An 18,445-nucleotide genomic window follows, 5' to 3' on the forward strand; every position below is an offset into this window, starting at 1 on the left:
AGTTGGGCTCTCATCACTGCAGAAACGCCAAATGTGGACACTAATATGTGGTTTATGCACACTGGGGCTTGGGGGGGGGGGGGGGGTAGCAATTTGCTGAATCTCTTCTGGAGAGTTATGGAGTCATTTTGCTTTTCCAGAGCCTTTGTACTACCAGTAGCGTGGAAGCCCCCTATATTTTCGTTAACAGATGATGAACCTGAGTAACCGACTTGCTCTGTAGGTTAATAGCTTTACTAACCTGCCCAGCGCCTGCAGGGAGAAAATTAACATAATCCTCCCCCGAAGCATTCAGTTTCTGTCATGTGTGTGGTGCGGGTTTAGTCACCACTTTTCAGTATACAGAGTAGCGGCTGTTATCTCGCCCTCTGCCCTAACTGACAGCTCCAATGCAGAGCCAGTGTCAGTCAGGGTTGGGGTGCGGTTACAGCCTCCTCTCTGTATCCTTAAAAGCAGTGGTAAACCCGCGCCACTCCTGTAAATGAAATCAAATGCTGCCTAACGGAATTGAGTTAATTTTGTCCCCCATAGCTTTTGGCTACCTGCAGGCGCCTGGCAGGTTAGTAATGCTATTAACCTGCAGATTATGCCCATATCTGCAGGTTAATAGTTTTTGCTGGTGACAAGTTCCCTTTAATGCATAAAAACAAACAAATTCTTCTTTCCTTCCCTCTGCTCCCTCGCCATGTGGCGTCCCCTTCTGGAGCCGGCAACTGATTTCAGCGTGCAAGCAATGGGAGTGCTTGTCACCACTGCTATGCGCCCCCAGTCACATGCACGCCGACATCAACTGCTGGACTCTAAGGGTATGTTTCCACGGGCCGGATTACATCCGGATTAGCTGCAGATTGAACACAATGTACAGCCACAGCGTTCAATCTGCAGCGTCCAAATGTTACAGCATAGTGGAGGAGATTTTATGAAATCCCGTCTCCACTATGCGTGCGAACATGCATCCGTCTTCGCAAAGGTAAATAACACAGTCCTATGTATAGGGTGCGGCGATTCCGGATGTGTTCAATGAACACATCCGGAGTCACCGTGCGTACAGAAGAGGGCGGCGCTTTGGGCGGGGCAGGGTTTCCGCTCCGTCCAAAGCTCCGACGGCCCCACCCAAAGCGCCGACGATAAGGCCCGTGGAGACGTACCCTTATTCAACGTCGGTGTGTATTGCCGCGCACATACCCGAAAAATGCAGCGCACCGAGAAATACCATACAAGAAAATAGTTTTGTTCCTCATGTATCTCGCAAAGGACAGTTAGTGCTGAAAGGACAGTTACACTTTATCATGTTTATTACTGTTACTTTTGTTTTTCTTGTGATAACTTAGCTTACAGTCTTGTACCTACTTTTGCGAGTTTTATTTGTAACGTCTTGCCTTGGTCTTTCTTAGCCGGACATCAGCAGTTATTCCGATAGTGTGCTTCCATTGCTGTTGGAATATTTGTCACGTGTGGACCCGTGTCATACAGCTCACCTCACTAAGGCTTACTATGCTCTTGGAAACTTTGTAGAGAACCTTGGTAAGAACTGAGACTGTCACTTTTATGTGTACGAGCGAATGTGATAAGTAGCCTCCATAAGAATTTCAAGAAACTTAGGCATGAGATATCGTAAAACCCATCTCCTGTGACGTTCATTCTTGCTACAGTTTGCATGTGGGGTTTATTGTTCAGGCTCAGCCTGCTCCATGCCAAGTGTATGCTCCCTGTGTTACTCGGCTGGCATCTGACAGCATCCATAAGTAGAGAAGATTGCTGCTGTTTAATCATAGATTCCACTGTCAATCACTGACAGCAGCATTTAGACAGACCAGTTTCTGGTGAATGCATGCGTTAGATCCCATTAGCCTACTTCGACACTATGGTTGGGAACCAATGGGTTACAATGGCAACTGTGGTCCTTCTGAAGTCCCCCATTGCATATATAGATATAGATTAATATATATTATTATACACATATTAGTGTGCAATGCTATTTTTTGTATGGCACTAGGTGTTTTCCTTTTATATTATGAGGCAGATCTAAGCAAAGTGTAGGCGACATGCGGTCTTTTGGTTTTTCCTGTGCATAACAGGACAGCCAAAGGATTGGCAATCGCTGCACTCGACCCAACATCTAAATTTTACCTGTATCTGCATCCTTGGGATGCCGATATCAATGGGGTGGGAGGCTGTAATAGTATATTGCAATGCTTGGGGGAGTGTGTGGGGACATCATACTGCATGGGGGGGGGGGCTTTGTGAGGACATCATACTCTGTATAGGTGCTTAGAACATCGTACTGCGTGACGGTCTGAGTAAGGACCTTATAGTGCATGGGGGGCTGTGTGGGGACATCATGCTGCATGGGGGTCTTTGTGGGAACATAATGTGGGGGCAGCTTTGTGGAGGCTGCAAGGGGACATTATATTGTGTGGTGGGCTTTGTCCTCCTACATAATCAAATAAGACAACATCCCAAATGGTATATAGGGAAAGAGAGTCATCATCAAAAGAAAATTAAAATCTCAAATATTTAGTTGAATACCATGATTAAAATAGTCTATCTAAAAGACCTTAACACAGAGATATCTTCAAAAAGGCAGCAAAGAGGGGCAAATTTACATACTGTGAACATGAGCAGCAATGCAAAAGTATTAAGGAGATCCAAACTCCTAAAAAATGCTTTTGTCCAATCTAGTGCCAGGTAAACAATTAGGTTCCAAAAAAATTATGTGCAAGGAAAGTGCAACGTACTATGATAATATATGAATCTAACCATGTATACCTATAATGTTATAGCCAGGTAGTCAGGTGACTTGGAGATATATGTATATATATATATATATATATATATATATATATATATATATATATATATATATATATATATATATATATATATATATATATATATATATATTTCCTCTAGACAAAAATAACTGTATCCTTGCAAAAAAATCACTTTTTATGGAGTCCTACAACCTGCATAAAGATGTGCTATAATGGAAACCATAAGGTAAATAATCAGACTACAAAATGCAGATAGCACTATGTAATGACAAAGGACTTACATTAAAGAAGAAATGCTGCACTATGCCCCTGCTTTGTTGTCATCCCGACAGCGCCGTTTTGCCTACCAAGCTTCTTCCATATGGGGGTATGCATGTAGTGGCTGTATTTTCGCCCTTTAAGTAGTGTCCCTAGAATTGCCACAGCTGTTTTACGTCAGAGGCTCAGATTGTATTCGCGCATGCGCCGCTCGCCGAGCCGCTCACATCCAAAAATAGTGACTTTCGGTCCTCCGTTCGCGTCACCAGATGTGCGGGGCTGGAAGTCACAGAGAAGCCCCAAGCAGGGCATGCGCAGACTGAGTCTCAAAGTATGGGTTATATCGCTGTATAGAGTGGCAGGGAGTTTGTGGGAGGTGTGTCTTATTGGTGAAAGAAAATCACCAAGCTGAATAAAGGGACATATGAGGAATAAAAGTGCTGGTGAATAATTAATGTAAATATAAATGACAGGCTAACATTGTCAGTGTAAAAGGGATCACACGATGCACCAAATTGTGTTAAAAGTGCACATCAAAGTTATCGTAGATTAATTTATTAATATATAAAAAATATTTAATAAATGAATAATAAATAAAAAATAAATAATGTAGAAATAGAAATGATGAAAATGTATGAATGCATAATGGGGGACAAATTTGAGTACCAATACTTAAACCCATAAGCAAAAATTTATATAACTGCACAATATAGTGCATGTGAAGGGAATATTATGCATCAAAAAACTCTATACAGCATCATTTTTTATCAAGGTATCGGAATGAATGAAAAGTAGCAGTATAATTTCTACACTTTATAAAAAACAGTAAATTATATAGTCTTGATTAGCTGACACAAGTAACAATTTATGTTAGGCCTTACACTTCCGTGTTTAAACATGCACATGAAAAATGGTATCGGAGCCATCAGTGTTTTGGATCAGTGTATGGGCCGTGTGTCCTTTTTTACCATCTGTGTGTCATCAGTGTTATTCATGGATAGAACTAAATATATAACGGTTTCTTCTATCCTTTGCATTGTTAAATACAGATAGCACACGGATGGCCTCCGTGTGCTGTACCCGTTTTTCAGACACATTGACTTGGCCTTTGTCATCCATCCTGTCTCCAAGTGTTTTGCACGGACTCACCACGGACAAACTGTTAACGCTGCAGCCAATTATTGGCCGCTTATTTGGCTGCAGCGATCACATGACACCCCTCCAGATTTTGATACCAATAGACAGTTAACACAGCTTTGAGTTCAAAGCAGTGAAGCTGTTCCAAGAAGATAGTATCAATATTTTTTTAGTCCTTTAGTATGGGGTTCTTTAGTAGTGAAACCCTTTAAGTGCTGATTAAAACTGATATGTTGGGATTGGTAACAGTTCTTCTTTAAAGCAAAGGATGGTTAGTTTCTGCTTTGATTTAAAAGGCTTGTGCACCTATCTATATAAGTTTTTTTTTATTTTTTTATTTTTTTTATTTCTATGCTAAGGGTCCTAGCATTTCATGAAAACTTTTACTCCAATATTTTGGTGTAAAAAGCTGCAAACGTTTGACTCTATGCCAGTCAGCGCTTACATTTTGAGGCTTTTATCTTTTCCATTCCATTTTCACGGAGTAGGATCTTGGGCAGGACAGCAGTGTGGCAACCCCTGCTCATCAAGATCATGACGAGTGGTGGCGTTCCTTACATCTCAAATCTTATTCCAGTCCCATAATGGACTATATTGGTGCCGTTTAATTAATTAGAAGTGAATGCCTCCAGCATTCTCCCTCATCAAAGCCAGTGTAAAAAACGCCAGTCTTGATAAAACAGGATTTTTGCTTACTCACAGTAAAATCTATATCTTGGTTCCTTCATTGGGGAACACAGGAAAAAAAGGGTGTATGCTGCTGCCACTAGGAGGCTGACACAATGCACAAAAACTTAGCTCCTCCTCAGCAGTGTACACCCCTCCAATTGGCACCAATCAGGTGGGGAAAAAGCAGTAGGAGAAGCAACATGTAAAGGAACAATATAAGAGAAATGACAATATAAAACTGTAAGGCCATGTGCACACGTTCAGTATTTTTTTTTTTTCGCATTTTTTCGCTATAAAAACGTGATAAAAACGTGAAAAAAACGCTAACATATGCTTCCAATTATTTTCAGGGTATTCTGCATTTTTTGTGCAAATGTTGCATTTTTTTCCGCGAAAAAATCGCATCGCGGAAAAAAAAGCAACATGTTCATTAAATTTGCGGAATTGCGGGGATTCCGCACACCTAGGCATGCATTGATCTGCTTACTTCCCGCACGGGGCTGTGCCCACCATGCGGGAAGTAAGCAGATTATGTGCGGTTGGTACCCAGGGTGGAGGAGAGGAGACTCTCCTCCACGGACTGGGCACCATATAATTGGTAAAAAAAAAAGAATTAAAATAAAAAATAGTCATATACTCACCTTCGATGGCCCCCGCAGTGTTCCCGCCTCTCAGCGCTGCAAGCTCTCTTCCATTCCTATAGATGCTCTGTGTGAAGGACGTGCAATGACGTTGCTATCTTGTGATTGGTCGCATGACCGCTCATGTGACCGCTCACGTGACCGCGACGTCATCGAAGGTCCTGCACACACACACCATCTATAGGAACTGACGCTGCTGAGGAGATCGGCTGTCTGCAGAGGGTGAGTATAACCATATTAATTTTTTTTATTATTTTTAACATGATATCTTTTTACTACTGATGCTGCAAAAGCAGCATCTATAGTAAAAAGTTGGTCACACTTGTCAAACAGTATGTTTGACAAGTGTGACCAACCTGTCAGTCAGTTTTCCAAACGATGCTACAGATCGCTTGGAAAACTTTAGCATTCTGCAAGCTAATTACGCTTGCAAAATGCTGAAAAAAACGGGAAAAAACGCAAAAAAAAATATGCGGATTTCTTGCAGAAAATTTCCGGTTTTCTTCAGGAAGTTTCTGCAAGAAATCCTGACGTGTGCACATACCCTAACAGTAGAAAGAATCAACACAGTTGTGAAAACATGGGAGGGTGCTGTGTCCCCCAATGAAGGCTCAGAGAAACAGATTTTACTGTGAGTAACCAACAATCTTGTTTTCAATATCGCTTCATTGGGGACATCGGATATTATGGGACATCCCTAACTAGTCCCTGGGAACGGAAACTGCACAAACTCCATTCAGGTCATAGAACTAGCCACTGCCACTTGCAAGATTCTCCTACCTAGGCTGACATCTGCCAAGGCATAGTTATAAACGCTGTAGACCTTGGCGAATGTGTGAATAGAAGACCATGTCGCCGCTATGGAAAGCTGTAAGGCGGATGCCCGATGGCGAACGGCCCAGGAGGCACCCACCCCTCAGGTATAGTGTGCCTTAATCCCAGTGGGAGGCGTTCTGTTCTTAACTTTGTATGCCTCCAAGATAGGAGGCCCGATCCAGCGAGCTATTGTAGCCTTGAATGCCAGAATGCCTCTACGAGTTCTCTCAAGAATAACAGAGAGAATCTATATCCTACAGAACTGGGTGCTCCTGGAAAGGTAAATGCGAATCACCCTGACAAAGTCCAATCTGAGAAATCTCCAAGGGTTGAACCAGAGAAGGACAGAAGGAGGGAAAAACCATGTTCTCATTGAGAGGAGACTACCTTCAGAAGAAATAAGAGAACTGCAGACAGTCACCTCATCCTGATGCAGAATAAGGAAGGGGAAGTGATAAGAAAGCTTTGCTAGCTCTGAGACCCATTTGATGGAAGTAATGGCCATGAGAAAAACACTTTTCAAAATAGACAGATATTTCTCTGAGGTGTTCAAAATGGGAGAGCTTCCAGAAACAGGTTGAGGTCCCAGGGGTCCACTGGCTGTCGAAACGGAGGCACCGAGTAAACCTGAAGAAATGTTTGGGCCTGAGAGCATGAAGCTAGATTCTTTTGGAGCAGAATAGTTAATGCTGAGACTTAGCCCTGCAGTGAGCTGAGGGCAATCCCTGCATCTAATCCTGCTTGAAGGAAGGCCAGAATAGAAGGAAAATAGTAGACCATTGGCTGGGTGTGATTACTCATAGTAGACTCAAGATGATGCAGGCTTCCGAGCTTGGATCATCGTCTGAATCACTGCGCCTGAGAACCCGGATGCTCTTAAAACCGCTTTTTCAACAGCTACTCCACCAAATCGAGCGACTTGATATTTCTCGTGGTAGATGGGACCCTGAGAAAGCAGATCTGGTCTGTCCGAGAGTCTCCTGGGAGCTTCTGCGAGCAGATTGATGACTTCTGGTGACAAAGGCAGGGCATAAGGAGGAACCTGTTGCTTCAAAAGTCAACTTGGCAAGCAAATCCATTAGTCTTTCATTGGGGTCCTTAAGTGATGCCCCGTCCGTAAGGGGAAGGACCTTGTTGGTGGATAGTCTGGAAACTGGAGTCTACTGCCAGAGAGACGGTCCAGTTTTCCGTAATGTCTGAGGCAAATGGATATAAATTACCAAGCCACTTCCCTCTCTGGAAGAGTCTGGTCGGGTTTCCCTTTCCCTTGAAAGGACATTCTCAAATTCCTTATATGGGGCAAAAACTGTAGGAGATCACCTTGATAAGTCTGAAGGACACTCTGATCGGAGGGCTCTGAAGGGGAATCCTTAACATTAAGGGTCTGGTTAACCGCTACAATAAGACTCTCCACCATGTCTCACGTGTTAAAAGCCTGGTCAGAATTCAAGTCTGACTTAGCCTCGGTGTACAACTCCGGTACTGCTGGTGCATCTGGGGAGGATGACTGGGAAGAGGGGCCAGGGGGCGAGAAGATGAACTGGTGCGACTCTCCTGACTAGCCCTCTAAAGACCATTGCTGATATCTATAGAAGGATGTAAGGAAGGGTTATGGGATCCATCGGCATGGACAGAGGGCGATCTGTCAAGCACAGATACCAGGGTATGAGACACCTTGATTGGATCCTCAATAGATTGAGAAAGAGAACATGCCCATGCCAGGACAAGGTTGCACTCTCATGGAGAACAGCGGATGACTCCTGAGTAGTAAAGACAGAGGGATTGCTATTGCTGCAATCCTGAAAGAGGGTAGAATACTGACCCATAGGCAGTGTACATTTGCAGGAAGAATAAACAAAATGACAAGATTAGTAGAGGCTGGCGGGCAAGAACGTTCTCCCTTAGCGTTGGGCATGATTGAAGAGAGAAAGATAGGTTCACTAACAAATGCCAGAGGTTAGGGGACAGAAAAGAGGATAATGCTGAGGAGAGTGTCAGTCTGCAGAGCAGAGCCTACTCACGGGAAAGCTGAAGTCTTGCAAGGTGATCCAAGGGCACTTGCTTCAGGAAGGCTGGCTGGAGAGGCTCCTGTGATGCGGTGTCCGGATGCCGAAAAATAGCAACTGCGGGGAGGAGGAGGGTTTCAGACAGAAAAGGGCACACAAATTCCAGCGACACAGGAGGAGAAGGGGCGTGGCCTAGGCGGTCGTGAGAAAAGCCACTTGACAAGGAAGTGAGGAGGGGGGGTACTGAGCCGAGCGCCGCACAAAAGGTAGGGCCTAGATTAGGAAGAGAGGCTGGCGGACGCATAGGGGAGCAGTTCGGAGGACTAAAGACCAGATGAAAGCAAGCCTAAAGCCCGGTGCAGTAAAAAGAATGAAAAAAAATAAAACATACGCTCAAATAAACAGCCCCACACACGTCCCCCAAATACAGAGCCTCACATAAATGAACATTGATAAAATCTGACAGTATTCTCTATTTAAGGACACTGTAACCACCTCCGATGAATCCTCTTCTGATTCTGGAAATTGGCCAGATGTTCCATTCTGAAGCAATCTCAGAGGTGGGAAAAACCTGTGGAAAAAAGGGTACCGCTTCGTCCCTGGAGATGTATTGGATGTTAGAAACAGACTTCAAAATTTCACCGGATTGCGGGATGTCTGTAACTCCTGATGCCGGCAGGCTCTGGTGGGCAAGCGGGCAGGACACATGAACTTGTTATATTAGGACACGGGATATCGGTCCACGCCATACTCAATGTCTCTACGTGGGACTACAGTGTGACTGTTCATGCTGTATCCCTCCAAGGGATAGAAGAGGAAACCCGCTGAAAACCGAGGTAGATATGGGTCTAATGAAAAATCCATGTCCGCCTCCTACTGATGCTAAGCTAAACTGATTAACTTGGTACCAGTTGGTGGGGTGTACACAGCTGGGAGGAGCAATTTTTTTGTGCATAGTGCCAGCCTCCTAGTGGCAGCAGCATACACCCATGGTTTCCTGTGTCCCCCAATGAAGCGATAGAGAAACCGGGACCAATTAAATATGTAGTGTTTGTGTGAGAATGCGGTTCTAAGTAGCTGAAATGTGTCCACTTGGTGAATGACATTTCTAATATATAACTATCCAATGGTTTAATGCAGGTAGTAAAATTGAGCCGTACCTCCCCGCCTTGATGGAGCCGATATTGAAGTCACTGAGCAACTCGGATAATGTCAAATTGAAGGAACTCTCAGTGAGCGCTTTGGGTGCCATTGGTGAATATGCATTCTTGTGTCCCTTTTTTGTTTTTTTTAGTCCAGTGCATCAGTTTTTACCACAATTTTGATTTTCCTGCAACCAATCGACATTTGTCAGGGTTTGGAATTTTCTGCAAACTTAAGCTTAATTTCTTTTTTGTCAGCCAATGGAGCCGAGAAATTGCTCTGCCCATATTTTCCTTCCATAATGGAAGTATTGAAAGTTCATTTGACGCAAACAACCGAGGAAGGACGACCTATTCAGATTCAGTGTTTAGGTGAGTAGATGGAAGTAGAGTGGGTAGATATGTTCTGAACTGTTCACTTGTCTAAACTCAGGAAGTTTTTTTTTTATTTTTTCTTTTCTTCAATTAACTAATCTATCTTAATCTGTTGTCAGAAACCCTTGGGGTTCTGGTCAACACTCTAGGCAAAGAAACATTCTTGCCATTGGCTGAAGACTGCTGCCTTCTAGGACTCAACTTATGTGACACATTTGATGACCCAAATATCAGAAGCTGTGCGTAAGTTATACCACACAACACAGGTTAAAATGGTTGCAAATGCTACCTAAAATAAGTTGGTCCCTACATTTGTAGACTTTGGACCCCAAAGTTCCCAAGTGATTTTATTTATTTAAATTTTAACCATTTCACGGCACTTGGAACTTTTTTTCTGACTTTTTTTTCACAGTATTATATTGAAAAGATACATTGTGTAACTCAAAACTGCAACTGATTCCACAGAAAACCGCCCAGTGGGGAAAGGGTTAAAGTTTTGCATGTGTAATTCTTGTTACAGCTATAGCCTATTTGCCGCTCTTTCTGGAGTTATGGAAGCTAATATTTCTCATCATCTGGAAAAAATTACAACTATGATGCTGCTGTCTTTAAAATCAAGGGAAGGAATAGTGGTGAGTTTTGATTAGAAGAACTACTTACATGTATCTGCATTTCCATATGACTGCATCCTGAAAAAGGTATTACTGCTGTAACACCTAGAACCCCTGTGAACTGAGGGTAGATAACCATGAAACCTTATCAGCTGCTTCCTCCTGCTGCTACTGCCTGCAGATGCAGCATGGTTCACTAAAGGTACCTTCACACTAAACGACTTTGCAACGATAACGATAGCGATCCGTGACGTTGCAGCGTCCTGGATAGCGATATCGCTGTGTTTGACACGCAGCAGCGATCTGGATCCCGCTGTGATATCGCTGGTCGTTGCTGAAAGTCCAGAACTTTATTTGGTCGTCAGATCGGCGTGTATCGTCGTGTTTGACAGCAAAAGCAACGATGCCAGCAATGTTTTACAATGGTAACCAGGGTAAATATCAGGTTACTAAGCGCAGGGCCGCTCTTAGTAACCCGATATTTACCCTGGTTACCATTGTAAATGTAAAAAAAAACAGTACACACTCACCCTCTGATGTCTGTCACGTCCCCCGGCGTCCGCGCTGCTGCTCAGAGCTTCCTGCACTGACTGTGAGCGCCGGCCGTAAAGCACAGCACAGCGGTGACGTCACTGCTGTGCTCTGCTTTTACTTTACGGCCGGCTGGCGCTCACAGTCAGTGCGGGAAGCAGACGGCCAGGGACCTGACGGACATCAGAAGGTGAGTATGTACTGTTTTTTTTTTTTTACATTTACAATGGTAACCAGGGTAAACATCGGGTTACTAAGCGCGGCCCTGCGCTTAGTAACCCGATGTTTACCCTGGTTACCCGGGGACTTCGGCATCGTTGGTCGCTGGAGAGCTGTCTGTGTGACAGCTCTCCAGCGACCACACAGCGACGCTGCAAAGATTGGCATTGTTGTCGATATCGCTGCAGCGTCGCTTAATGTGACGGTACCTTAAGTCTACAGGCTGGCAGAGGGGGAGAAGGATGCTGCTTCATGCTACTAATATACAGGGTGGGCCATGTATATGGATACACCTGGGTGGGCCATTTATAAAGTTTGATACAAAATGGCCGACTACAAAATGACTTCCATGGTCACCACCCATCTTGAAAAGTTTTCCCCCTTCCATATACTATGGAGCCACAAACAGGAAGCTGATATAACCAACCATTCCCATTTTATTTATGTGTATCCATATGCAGTGCCCACCCTGTATTTTGTACCACCTTTGTATTTTTGTATTTTAAAGTTGATCCTAAAACCAGGTCCATTGTCCTAGAAATAGACTTGCATCCAAAAATCTGAGCTCATGTAGACTTGTATGGTTATCTGTGCGTGTGTGTATGTGTATACAGGTCCTTCTCAAAAAATTAGCATATAGTGTTAAATTTCATTATTTACCATAATGTAATGATTACAATTAAACTTTCATATATTATAGATTCATTATCCACCAACTGAAATTTGTCAGGTCTTTTACTGTTTTAATACTGATGATTTTGGCATACAACTCCTGATAACCCAAAAAACCTGTCTCAATAAATTAGCATATTTCACCCGACCAATCAAATAAAAGTGTTTTTTAACCCCTTCCCGACATGTGACGGTATAGTACGTCACATGTCGGGACCCCCGCTTTGATGTGCGCTCCGGCGGTGAGCGCACATCAAAGTCGCGACATGTCAGCTGTTTTTTACAGCTGACATGTGCGCGCAATAGCGGCGGGTGAAATCGCGATCACCCGCCGCTATTAACTAGTTAAATGCCGCTGTCAAACGCAGACAGCGGCATTTAACTACCGCATCCGGCCGTGCGGCCGGATATGAGCGCATCGCCGACCCCCGTCACATGATCGGGGGTCGGCGATGAGTCAGGAAGGTAACCATAGAGGTCCTTGAGACCTCTATGGTTACTGATTGCCGGTGGCTGTGAGCGCCCCCCTGTGGTCGGCGCTCACAGCACACCTGCAAATCTGCTGTGTAGCAGCGATCTTATGATCACTGCTGCATAGCAGAGCCGATCGGGCTGTGCCTGCTTCTAGCCTCCCATGGAGGCTATAGAAGCATGGCAAAAGTAAAAAAAAAAAGTTTTTAAAAATGTGAAAAAAATAAAAAAAATATAAAAGTTTAAATCACCCCCCTTTCGCCCCAATCAAAATAAATCAATAAAAAAAACCCCCAACCTACACATATTTGGTATCGCCGCGTTCAGAATCGCCCGATCTATCAATAAAAAAAAAGCATTAACCTGATCGCTAAATGGCGTAATGAGAAAAAAATTCGAAACGCCAGATTTACGTTTTTTTGGTCGCCACGACATTGCATTACAATGCAATAACGGGCGATCAAAAGAACGTATCTACACCAAAATGCTATCATTAAAAACGCCAGCTCAGCACACAAAAAATAAGCCCTCACCTGACCCCAGATCACGAAAAATGGAGACGCTACGAGTATCGGAAAATGGCGCAATTTTGTTTTGTTTTGTTTTTTGCAAAGTTTGGAATTTTTTTTCACCACTTAGGTGAAAAATAACCTAGTCATGTTAGGTGTCTATGAACTCGTAGTGACCTGGAGAATCATAATGGCAGGTCAGTTTTAGCATTTAGTGAACCTAGCAAAAAAGCCAAGCAAAAAACAAGTGTGGGATTGCACTTTTTTTGCAATTTCACTGCACTTGGAATTTTTTTCCCGTTTTCTAGTACACGACATGCTAAAACCAATGATGTCGTTCAAAAGTACAACTCGTCCCGCAAAAAATAAGCCCTCACACGGCCAAATTGACGGAAAAATAAAAAAGTTATGGCTCTGGGAAGGAGGGGAGCGAAAAACGAAAACGGAAAAACGGAAAAAGCTCCGGGGGTGAAGGGGTTAATACCAAACAAAAAAAACATCAAATAATAATGTTCAGTTATGCACTCAATACTTGGTCGGGAATCCTTTGGCAGAAATGACTGCTTCAATGCGGCGTGGCATGGAGGCAATCAGCCTGTGACACTGCTGAGATGTTATGGAGGCCCAGGATGCTTCAATAGCGGCCTTAAGCTCATCCAGAGTGTTGGGTCTTGCGTCTCTCAACTTTCTCTTCACAATATCCCACATATTCTCTATGGGGTTCAGGTCAGGAGAGTTGGCAGGCCAATTGAGCACAGTAATACCATGGTCAGTAAACCATTTACCAGTGGTTTTGGCACTGTGAGCAGGTGCCAGGTCGTGCTGAAAAATGAAATCTTCATCTCCATAAAGCATTTCAGCCGATGGAAGCATGAAGTGCTCCAAAATCTCCTGATAGCTAGCTGCATTGACCCTGCCCTTGATGAAACACAGTGGACCAACACCAGCAGCTGACATGGCACCCCACACCATCACTGACTGTGGGTACTTGACACTGGACTTCAGGCATTTTGGCATTTCCTTCTCCCCAGTCTTCCTCCAGACTCTGGCACCTTGATTTCCGAATGACATGCAAAATTTGCTTTCATCAGAAAAAAGTACTTGGGACCACTTAGCAACAGTCCAGTGCTGCTTCTCTGTAGCCCAGGTCAGGCGCTTCTGCCGCTGTTTATGGTTCAAAAGTGGCTTTACCTGGGGAATGCGGCACCTGTAGCCCATTTCCTGCACACGCCTGTGCACGGTGGCTCTGGATGTTTCCACACCAGACTCAGTCCACTGCTTCCTCAGGTTCCGGTCACCTCTTCTCGTTGTACAGCGTTTTCTGCCACATTGTTTCCTTCCAACAGACTTACCATTGAGGTGCCTTGATACAGCACTCTGGGAACAGCCTATTTGTTGAGAAATTTATTTCTGGGTCTTACCCTCTTGCTTGAGGGTGTCAATGATGGCCTTCTTGACATCTGTCAGGTCGCTAGTCTTACCCATGATGGGGGTTTTGAGTAATGAACCAGGCAGGGAGTTTTTAAAAGCCTCAGGTATCTTTTGCATGTGTTTAGAGTTAATTAGTTGATTCAGAAGATTAGGGTAATAGGTCGTTTAGAGAACCTTTTCTTGATATGCTAATTTATTGAGACAGGTCTTTTGGGTTATCAGGAGTTGTATGCCAAAATCATCAGTATTAAAACAATAAAAGACCTGACAAATTTCAGTTGGTGGATAATGAATCTATAATATATGAAAGTTTAATTGCAATCATTACATTATGGTAAATAATGAAATTTAACACTATATGCTAATTTTTTGAGAAGGACCTGTATATATGTGTGTGTGTGTGTGTGTATGTATATGTATATATATATATATATATATATATATATATATATATATATATATATATATATATATATATATATATATATATATATATATATATATATATTATACATACACATGTATATAATTTATTTGCACCAAGACTAAATCCCCTGTTTATTTACTCCTTTATTCCAAAAGATCCAATATAATGAGAATCGCTCCTTCATGTTGTTTGATGATGATGAGGCAGATGAAGAGGATGTTGTCCTTCATGATGAAGGGGACGATGATGGCGATCCTGACATTGAAGGGTATTCTGAATCTGCTTGTTTATAGGGAACTATCAGCTGTTTTGTGCTTTCTAAATCATCGTGTTTTGGAGAAAATATTGTGTGAGGATCTTTTCCTAGTGGTGCTCTAAGTGATTGACAAGTCTCTACGTACACACACGGGAGAGATCTGATAATCAATTAGTGTGGTGCTGGTAGAAGCAGCTGGGAAAAGATGATTGGAATATGCACCAGATCGTTTCAGAGAAAACTATTGCTGGAGCTGTCGTTAAACCAGCTTCTGATTCATACTGCCTGTGGTTTCGGCCCCATAAATCAGCTGACAAGTTTTCTTTAACCCCTTTCTGACATCTGACGTAATAGTCCGTCCCTGGGCTTACTTAACCAGGGACGCATTATTAGGTCATCACGATCGCTGCTGGGTGTCAGCTGAATGTGACAGCTGACATCCAGCACTAAGTACCAGGAGAGTTCACACACCGCTCCTGGCACTTTAACCCCCTAAATGCTGTGACCGCTCCTGGCACTTAGTACCGCGTGTGAGCTGTCAGAATCAGCTGACACCTGGTGGCGATCGCCCGCACACCCCCAGTGTGCACGGGTGATCGCTCGTAATAATCCATCCCTGGTTAAACAGACCCAGGGCACATGGACGGATTATTACGTCTGATGTCAGAAAGGGGTTAAAATAATGGTAAAGCTATTTTTAAAAAAAAAAATAATAAAAAATCAAAAGATATTGTATCCATAAATAAATATTTGTTTGATAAAAAAAAAATCAACGACCCATCCTATAAAACTGTCCCTCTAGTTATCCCCTTTAGTGAAAACCATTAAAAAACAACAACAATGCTTTATCATCATACCGCCAAACCAAAAGTAAAAAATAAAACGGGATCAAAAAGACAAATATAAATAGACATGGTTCTGCTGAAAACCTCATCTTGTCCCGCAAAAAAAAAAGCCACCATACAGTTCTATTAGCGGAAAAAAGTTTTTGTGTAAAAGTGCCAAAACATAAAAAAAAGTATAAATGAGGTATCGCTGTAATCGTACTGACCCGAAGAATTAAACTGCCAAATCAATTTTTCCGCACACAGATCGGCATAACCCCACCCAAAAAAAAAAAAAATTACTGAATTGCTGGTTTTTGTTCATTCTGTCTCCCAAAAATCAGAATACAAAGTGATCAATAAATGTCGTGCCCAAAAAGATACCTATAAAAACATCCCTCACATGACTCTGTGGGCCAAAATGGAAACATTATAGCTCTCAAAATATGGTGATGCAAAAAGTTTTTTGCAGTTAAAGCGTCTTTTAGTATGTGACAGCAGCCAAACCTAAAAACCCTATAAATATCTGGTATCGCTGTAACCGCACCAATCCAAAGAATAGTCGTCTAATCACTTATGCCGCACGAGGAACAGCGTAAAAAATAAATAAAACCAATTATTTACCTGCTGTTCATTTTTTTCATTCTGCCTCCCAAATATCGCAGTAAGGCTCGGTGCACATTTATCCTGTGCTGAGTGCTTACACTGGGGTTTCCATGTAAATCTCTGAAATACACGAGTCAAACAGAACCCTCAGCGGAAGAGTCCCTATAATGAGGCAGATGGACGCTGTCTGACCTGTGATCTGGCGGTGTTCGTCTTTTTAGGATTGCATAAAAGTGCCGTCGGCCACAGTTTTGTGCACTTCTGAAAAGGACAACGCTGGACAGAGACCAGACAGTCCAGAGAAACTCTGCTGCCTCATTTTAGTGAATGGATCCATCGGGGCTTTCATCTGAATCACTTCACTCGGAGTTTTATATTGAAACCCCAAAGTAAGTGCTCAACGTAGAGCGCCGAATGAATGTGATCCCAAACGTTATGTAAAAGTTCCCAATAAAAGCTTCAACTCATTCACAAAAAAAGCAAGTCCTCACTCAGGTCTGTCAACTGTTATCAGAAATATAGGGGCTTCCACGTTACTGGTAGTACAAAGGCTCTGGAAAAGTGAAATGGCTCCTCACCCGCCAAAAGAGATTTAGCAAATTTTGCACTCCCAAATCCAAATGCCCCCTCCCTTCTGAGATCCACAGTGTACCTAAATCACATATAGCATCCACATATTTGGCATTTCTGAAGTGATGAGAGCCCACCTAACTTACAGGTGCATGCCTCCAGAATCACAGGCTGGATATAATGTACTGGTGACTACAGAACGGTGGTTTGCTATTTTCTCTCGGCAACATTAATTGCTGCTTGTTACTGGAAAATATCCATGGAGTCAAAATCGTCATTACACCTGTAGATAAATTCCCCAAGGGGTATAGTTTCCCAAATGGGGTCACTTGAGAGAGGATTCTGCTCTTCTAGCATTTAGGAGCTCTGTATATGGAGTCCTCAAGTAGGAAAATCTGCGCTCCAGGAGGCAAATAGAGCTCCTTTCCTCCCGAGTCTCTCCATATGGCTAAGTAGTACTGTACAGCCACATATGGGGTATTTCCACATTCAGTAGACATTGTGGGATTTATGGTGCCATTTTTGGCCACTTCTTGTGTGAAAATGTTAAATCTGGGGTTAAAAATAAATTTTGGTAGTAAAAATGTAGTTATTTTTTCCTTCACTGTCAAATGGTCTAAAATTCTGTGACACACCCGTTAAGGCAATATGATCACTGCACCCGTAGATGAATTCATTGAGATGTGTAGTTTTTAACCCTTTTGCAACATGCGCCATAGTAATATTTGACCAATATTGGTCTTATCTATTAGTGTCACTTTTTTGTGGGTTTTGCCGTATCATGAGCAAAAATTGTAGTTGTCCAGTCACGTGTGACTTTTTTTAAAATGTTTTTAATATGTTTTGTTCTTGCGTTTTTTGCACTCAATAAAGTTTAATTATTATTGTGTGGTGATCACCTTTTTTTGTGGTCCTAGCCTTTTCCTCTTGTTGATCTATTGCAATTGTCTGGGCCCTTGGTTGATCCCCAGTTTATTTGTTCTGTGGTGCACTCCACCCTTGTTTGTTTCGTTAAATTGGGGTTACTTATGGGGTGGGTTCTGTTGTTCTGGCACCTCGTGGGCTCTCCCAGTGGGTCATGGCACCTGCAAGCTATAACAGTAAAATCTGGCGCTCCTTGCCTTCTGAACTTTGCACTGTGCTTGAAAAATATTTCTCGATTACATGTAGGGTATTGGCACACTCAGGAATTTGTTTTACAACCAACGGAGGTCCATTTTTTCCTATTAACCTTTAGAAAAACCAAAAACTTGGGGCTAAAACAACATTTTAGTGGTAAAAATGTAATTTATTCTTTCTTCATCGCTCAATGGTATCAAGTTCTATGAGGCACATGTGGTGTCAGTATGATCACTGCACCACTAAATTAATTCATTTGGGAGTGTAGTTTGTAAAATGAGTTCACATATAGGGGGGTTCTGTTGTTCTGGCACCTCAGGGGCTCTGTCAATGTGACATGGCACACTCAAACCATTCCAGCAAAATCTGAACTTCAATATG

The 18,445-nt window shown here is 42.8% G+C and overlaps 1 protein-coding gene across 2 annotated transcripts in view; it reads left to right on the top strand.

Annotated features, from left to right (window-relative positions):
* Positions 1-18,445, top strand: part of IPO4 (importin 4) — a 359,020-nt gene that overhangs the window by 169,820 nt on the left and 170,755 nt on the right. For both annotated transcript variants that reach the window (XM_077248938.1, XM_077248939.1), the window contains exons 14-19: positions 1,395-1,524; positions 9,442-9,555; positions 9,702-9,815; positions 9,938-10,061; positions 10,339-10,450; positions 14,845-14,957. In XM_077248938.1, the coding sequence (XP_077105053.1) occupies positions 1,395-1,524; positions 9,442-9,555; positions 9,702-9,815; positions 9,938-10,061; positions 10,339-10,450; positions 14,845-14,957 (707 nt within the window). The remainder of the gene's footprint in view (positions 1-1,394; positions 1,525-9,441; positions 9,556-9,701; positions 9,816-9,937; positions 10,062-10,338; positions 10,451-14,844; positions 14,958-18,445) is intronic.

This window comes from Ranitomeya variabilis, chromosome 1 (assembly GCF_051348905.1).
Source record: "Ranitomeya variabilis isolate aRanVar5 chromosome 1, aRanVar5.hap1, whole genome shotgun sequence".
Lineage (NCBI taxonomy): Eukaryota > Metazoa > Chordata > Amphibia > Anura > Dendrobatidae > Ranitomeya > Ranitomeya variabilis.